We start from the raw sequence: 7,328 nt of genomic DNA on the forward strand, positions 1-7,328 counted from the left end.
TCTGCCCTTGCCCCCTCTTTGCCACCCCATGTATAAAATCCTGGACACGCCCCTGCTAAAGGACCCTCAGACTGTGAGAAACGGTATTATCTGGTCTGGTGAACCTCAATTCCAAACATCATGTTTGAAGGAAACCAATTCTGCTCATCACCTGCAGAGTACCATCCCAAAAGTAAATACTTATGCAATATACTTATTTCAGTTTTTTTTATTTTTAATACATTTACGAAGTAACGTATTACGAAGTACAATTCTGTTTTTGCTTTGTCAGTATGGTGTATGGAGTGTAGATTGATGTGGAAAAACGTAATTTAAAGCAGATATATATATCTGCATTAAGAAACCCAAATAGTTCACATCTAATCTTGTATATCCAAATAGTAAAAAAGTTGTAGTTCTCACACCTTTTTATCTGATTCTCCATCAGGAAAAACATTCCAAATGGAACAGATAAAGGCAGAGGACTTGAATCTTTGAACCTGGCTGATTCAGAAGGTAACAATCTGTTTTATATTCCAGTTTCAATTGAGGTTTCAGTTCACAGTCTACTTTTAGTCGTTTCCGTGCTCATAGCAGTGAACCTCATGAGAACTAAATAAAATTGGCAAACTGTGAGTCATAATAGAGTTTTAAACCATGTTCTGCAGGTCAGGTTCAGCCCTGAGGTTGAATTAGCACTTGTCTGAAAGCTGTTGAGGAGACTAAGAACCTGTTAGACAGAGGAAAACAACAGTCATCCCCTTCTGTTCTGTTCTAGACGTGCCACTGTCACTGCCATGCACTGCTGAATAATTCATCACAGCAGAGGGTGTGTTTTTGTTGCTGTCAAAGGAGACAGACGTCGGCACAACAAAACATGGACTCTAAGTGTGTCACGAGCATGGCAAAGTGTCAAAAGTGCATTACTGAACATTTTTGTGTATCTTTGTACAACATAATGAACATTACACAAAACATTGTTTTGTATTTAGTTACCATCAATGTCTTGTTCCGTAGTCTATTTTAGTATACAGTACAGCTCCATGTTTTATATCATATAAATATACAGTATATTTTGTATTAACAGTTTAATGAAGGTTCACTGCTTTTCTATTCAGCTAAGTGCAAAATTGTAATTTCACACGTGCCCACTAGAGGTCACCACTTATATAAGATTTTATTGAACAAATGACTACAGCAACATTCCAGCCTTCCAAAAAGAGAAAAATCATATTCAGAAATTGATTAGAGACAACAAATATATTAAATATATGATGTTATAATACATTTTAAAATATTTAATCTGTCTGTCTATCTATCTATCTATCTATCTATCTATCTGTCTGTCTGTCTGTCTGTCTAATTATCTATCTATCTATCTGTCTGGCTGTCTGGCTGTCTGTCTATGGCTGTAGGTAAGATGATGGGTGAGATCAAGGTTGCTCTAAAGAAGGAAATGAAGACTGAAGGAGAGCAGCTGGTTCTTGAGATCCTGCAGTGCAGAAACATCACCTACAAGTTCAAATCTCCAGACCACCTACCTGGTAATGAAACATTCCTCAAACACATCCTCAGAAATGACACTGATATACAAATATTGTAGTCAAGATAAGTGAAATGTCCACTGAGAAAGATGCTGATAGAGTACTGAAGAATCAGTAATATTTCAACTGTCTTTCTAGACTTGTATGTAAAGCTTTATGTGGTGAATGTGGCAACTCAAAAGAAGATCATAAAGAAGAAGACCAGAGTGTGTCGCCACGACAGAGAGCCATCATTCAATGAGACATTTCGTTTGAACCTGAATCCTGTTGGCCACTCTATTCAGGTGAGAGAGACTATAAACTGAGGCAAATTCAAAATGACAGCAATATGGCTGAACAATAGGTATCATTTTATACCCAGTAGCAAATAAGTAGTTTCTGCACATTAAGGCTGCATTTATTTGATTTAAAAAAAATACAGTAAAAACATGAATATTGTGAAATATTATTACAATTTAAAATAACTTTTTTCCTTTTTAATACATAATTTTTTCATGTATTTAATATATTTATTTACTTTTTAAAATATTTATATATAATTAAATGTAATTTATTCCTGTGATGGCAAAGCTAAATATTCAGCAGCCATTACTTCAGTCTTCAGTGTTACATGATTCTTCAGAAATCTTCTAATATGCTGATTTGGAAAAAAAAAATTCTTATTATCAGTGTTGAAAACAGTCATGCTGATTCATGTTTTTGCGAAAACCATGATACATTCTTTTCAAGATTCTTTGACGAATAGAAAGCATTTATTTGAATTATAAATCTTTTTTGTAGCAATGTAAAAACCTTTACTGTCACTACATGAAAATGATTTGTAATATATATGAATATAAATAATCTTACTGACCCAAAACTTTTAAATGATAGTGTATGTATTATATTATTTAATTTACTTCCTCTCACTCTTTGTTTAACCTGTCTCCCGTCTTTTATCCCCTTCCTCTTCACAGCTGTTCCTAGTGTCAAATGGAGGGAAGTTTATGAAGAAGACCCTGATTGGCGAGGCCTACATCTGGCTGGACAAAGTGGACATGCGTAAGCGGGCCGTCAGCTGGCACAAGCTAGTGGCCACAACCAGTCAAACGCAGCCGTAATCACAAGCCGTCCATCTCCCATCGGTGCCCTCCAAAAAAGAGAAATAAAACAGGAAAAGGTGGGTTTGTGAATCTGGAATGACTGATAGATCATGGAAAGAGAAAATTGAGGTTGCATTAAATACTGTGACGAAGTGTTTGAGTCCATTCACCAGGATAGATAAGTGTATTTCCACTCCCAAAGCGCTGCTGTTGTCAGCTATTGCGGGAGTCATTTCTGCAACTGCATTCTACATCTAAAATATCTTAGGCATGGGCCAATTGTTACTACCAACTATTACATTTCAATGTCATTTCATCTTTTATCACACATCCGAAATCATATATATTTCATGCAAAAAACATTGTTTGCAAGAAGATAGATGTAGCATATAGTTGACACAATCATGTGATATATAATGACCATATCAGACTATGTTATGCACTCTATGGAGGTTATACTGTAAGGAAGAAAGACAATCGTAAATATAATGGATTCCCTTTATTGAATGCAACATCCAATCGCACAGTTCAAGATTCCTCTGTTTATAATGTTTTGAGTGTCGTCTTCAATGTTTAGGGAACGTTGAAACTTCAGGTTGTGACTGACATCAGCTATTGGACATGGATCCGTCAATGAAGTCGAGATGATCTGGGTATCACACATTCCTCTTGATCATTTCAAGAATGGCCGTTTGCTGGACGCTAAATGAAGGTGTGCTTTGTTTTTAGCGTCTCAATCCCTCAAATTTGGCTCTCTGAGGTTACGATCATCCAGAAGTATGATTGTACGTGTCCACGATGTGTGTTTGTTTTATGAACAGCATCTTGAAGTAAATGTCATGTTAGTGGTCAGATGTTGTCATCAATAGTCTGTTTTGTGACCAAGTTGTATGTGGAATCCAAATATGCAATGACAAAAAAAGATTAATAATAATAATGATAATACTTAACGTACATTTGAGTCCTCCTTGGCGTTTATATAAGGGTTCTGGCTCAATTGGCTTGATTGAAATCCTGATGTAACGTTTGTTTACTTTAATGGTGCAAGGTGTCTGTCCTGCATCTATGGTGGTGCACTTTTAATATTGTTTTTCTGCTGTAAAGTTCATATGTTCATGTCAGTTTAGTTCTTTTTCATTATGATCACTGCCTCTTTAACCTGCACCATATCAGTGTGTAACGACACTAGTATGTGCCATCGATGGATAAAGGCACATGTGTTTTGTCTGTCTAGGATCTCAACACCAGACAGTAATTTTCTAACTTAGCAGTCAGTGTTTCCATTATCAATATCAGTGGACATATTTCACACATGGAAACAGACTGTTATAATAAAATGTACTCTAACGTTTTAATATGATTTAATCTGCATCTTGCACAAGTGGTGCACAGATGTACCTGAATATAAGGTTACTGTCATAGTAAGATGAACTATCGTGTGCCAACCTGATGTTTTAACCAAATCCACTGGTTCTGTTTGGGTAAATCTATGCAACATGGATTATGTTCTTTGAATGCATAAATCTTAACATGCGACATTAAAGCGAGTGTCTGAATATATGTATATCTGTTAAGGAAAAAAAAAAACAGAAATTCATTATATGAATATTGTATAATGTTTATTTTATTTATTTATTTTGTACTTCGTCTTTATGGCACAGTACATTTTAATCATATGCACTTTACATTATTGTTTTCATAGGTTTCAACATTTTATCGTAAATAATGACAAAATAAATATGCTGACCAGAAATGATTTTATTTTATTTTTTTCTGTGCAGATTTGAAACGTAAAAATGCATATTTTATGTTGTGCATAATTATGATGGCCAATTAAAACCTGTAACAAGTGTCATCAGTTTTATTTAGATCATCACACCTTTCAAAGTGTGATTTTTTTTTTTTCAGTTGTTCCCTTTAAACAAGCACATTAATTTCATCTGTTAAACTACTAAATACAAACTTTTATTCTAATATTACCCCATTCCTTTTAAAATCAAGATGCGTTTGATGAATTCAGTTGCTGTAAACTGTGTGAATGTGATTTGGTTATTTTTTTGATTTTGTAAATACATAGGATATTTTCTATGAGAAGAGGTCTGAATATTTATTTGGCCTGACGTTGAGCATGTGATTGTGATCAAGGTCAAACTCTGTCTACATATTGTATTTGTCGAAATGTGTAAGAAAGTAATATCTGGATCAGTTTAAAATCATGTGTTCGATCAATCCATTCCAACCTGTTTGACGAAATCAACAACATCTCTCAGAATGAAAACCAAAGTGTTAAAAAAAAAAAAAGGAAAAAGACGACACAAAATTTCCTGTGAAATTGAATGGTTGTCAAAGAGTTTCTATGTTTTTACATAGATGTTGCATGTTTTGTTAGATGTGTGTTGATATATTTTGCCTCCGGATTCAGTTTAAAAAGAAAGAAAAATTGAACACATCATCTGAAGTTGTATGCGGACTGTAAAAATGCTTGTAAAATGAGTCTTGTTTTTCACTTCGTGTAAAAAAAAAAAAGTAGAAAAAAATCTAATGTTATGGTTTTGTGGTTGTCCACAGGATGTCATGAAATTATGCAAATTGTGCAGTAGAGAAAAAAAAAAAAGAAAACTAAGAAATAAAAACGTTCTCCCTGCGTCTAGATAATAAATAATAGATTCTATTTCAAATGTGAACATGCATTTTGTTCGTTTTGATTCTTGTATCTTGTCAACTGTTACGTGTGAAATGTTATATTTTCCGATCTTATTCGATGGTTGGTTGTTGAATTAACTGATATGTTGCAGAGTGCTGTATCAGCCCTATTTTAGGGCCACAGACCATAGTCAGGTTAGATGCCATATTGAATCTAATGCGGATGTAAACGAGACTGTGAGGGATCAACTTAGAGTCTTTACAATGGCACTCACTATATAAAGGTTCTAGATCACTCAATTTTCAATTTTCAACTCGCAGCTGTTTTAATGAAGTTTTTGTCTACTGAAGTTTTTTTCTTTTGCACTGATATTTTCATTTGAATTTTGCATATATAGCCCAAGTTATTGTTAGTGTAATGTCTGAACCCATAAAAAAACCCTGGTCAGTAATGTTTTTTTTCTGAAAGAAATCATTTTTAAAAAATGATATTAAATATTTTTTTAACTTAAAAATATATTCTATATTCTATTTATCAAAGAATCCAGACAAAAAAAAATAAAATGCACCGAATCGGCATAGAATGATTTCTGAAGAATCATGTGACACTAAAGACTGGAGTAATGGCTGCTGAAAATTAAGATTTGCCATCACAGGAATAAATTACATTTTTACTTATAATAATAATAATTCACAATATGATTATTATTTTTTTTTTTGTAATAACTGTATTTTGCAGTAGGGGCCTATAACAAGGAGATTATCGAGAATGGCTTAGGATTACTAAAGAGTTCTTAATTGTCGTAAAAAATATATATATATTTCCGTGTCTTTTCCATTATGAGGTGATATGTGTGTGAGTGAATGAAATGGTTTTGCTGATCCACTGTCTTGTATTTACGGTGTTTGGCCAGCAGAGGGAGATCTAAGTATTCTAATAATTACACAGGAAGAACCTCAGAGACTAGCCATATGCATGAGTATTCAAAAGAAGTTCAACAACTTGATTATCTCAGCTGTTCTATTCTGTTTGTTGTTTCGGTTTATGAAACGAAATAATCAGTGTTTTGAAATACATGGATTGGACTGACCCTCTAAATCAGGGGTGCCCAAACTCGGTCCTGGAGAGCCGGTGTCCTGAAGAGTTTAGCTCCAACCCCAATCAAACACACCTGAACCAGCTAATCAAGCTCTTACTAGGCATACTAGAAACTTGAAGGCAGGTGTGTTGAGGCAAGTTGGAGCTAAACTCTGCAGGACACCGGCCCTCCAGGACCGAGTTTGGACACCACTGCTCTAAATGATCAATGTTTGAATTGCAACACACATGCACATATTTGCTAAGTAAAAGAGGAATTGAGGGAGAACGAGGGAGTCTGACTCATACGTGCCTCATTATCCTCTCTGTCAGGGGGGCTAAATTAATTAAAGAACACAAGGCAGCGTTACCAGAACGATAAGTCCTGCCACCACACAAAGAAACTACCGCTCACCAGTGTAGCCTCAGGTTTGTTTCAAAGCAGGAGCAACAAGAACCATAGACTCGAAACAAGAGCATCCATTCTCTCTCTGGGTAAGGTGAGGCTGGGCATGTTGCCATGGAGATGCAGCCTCCTGGGGTAGGAGGACCCAGGGGGACGATGTAGCTTGGATAGCAGGATGTGCTAGCGAGTGTGTGATACTCATCGTCCTCAGTTCAGCAGACCGTGATAAATTCTAGTTTTCGATCCGTCTAATCAGCCGGCATTACTCGTTAATACTGTGCAAATGAGAACGCTTTACCTGAAAATTAGCTCGATAGCTGAAAGCAGGACTGCTTTGACAAACGTCTAATATCTGAAGTTAATTAGCTTCCTCAAAACTCTCCCAAGAGGCAATGCTGTGTTTGTTTCAGGCCTAATCAACGCATAGTTTAGAGTTACCGAAACCAGGCTGTTATAAATACATAAATGCACAAAATATAACTTCATGCCGCGGACCACCAAATTATGATCATTCTCATGTGAAGGTCCCCCATCCTATAATTTAAAAGGCAATTATATGTTTTCATGTAAAGACCCAATTTATACTGTGAAAAAAA

The 7,328-nt window shown here is 35.3% G+C and overlaps 1 protein-coding gene across 1 annotated transcript in view; it reads left to right on the forward strand.

Annotated features, from left to right (window-relative positions):
- Positions 1 to 4,369, forward strand: part of LOC107672584 (protein piccolo-like) — a 95,046-nt gene extending 90,677 nt beyond the window's left edge. Inside the window, exons 40-43 of the mRNA XM_016465835.1 lie at positions 428 to 495; positions 1,395 to 1,523; positions 1,662 to 1,807; positions 2,480 to 4,369. Coding sequence (XP_016321321.1) covers positions 428 to 495; positions 1,395 to 1,523; positions 1,662 to 1,807; positions 2,480 to 2,623 — 487 coding nt within the window. The 3' untranslated portion in view covers positions 2,624 to 4,369. The remainder of the gene's footprint in view (positions 1 to 427; positions 496 to 1,394; positions 1,524 to 1,661; positions 1,808 to 2,479) is intronic.
- Positions 4,370 to 7,328: the final 2,959 nt, after the last annotated feature.

This window comes from Sinocyclocheilus anshuiensis, unplaced genomic scaffold, assembly GCF_001515605.1.
Source record: "Sinocyclocheilus anshuiensis isolate Anshui unplaced genomic scaffold, SAMN03320099.WGS_v1.1 scaffold28, whole genome shotgun sequence".
Lineage (NCBI taxonomy): Eukaryota > Metazoa > Chordata > Actinopteri > Cypriniformes > Cyprinidae > Sinocyclocheilus > Sinocyclocheilus anshuiensis.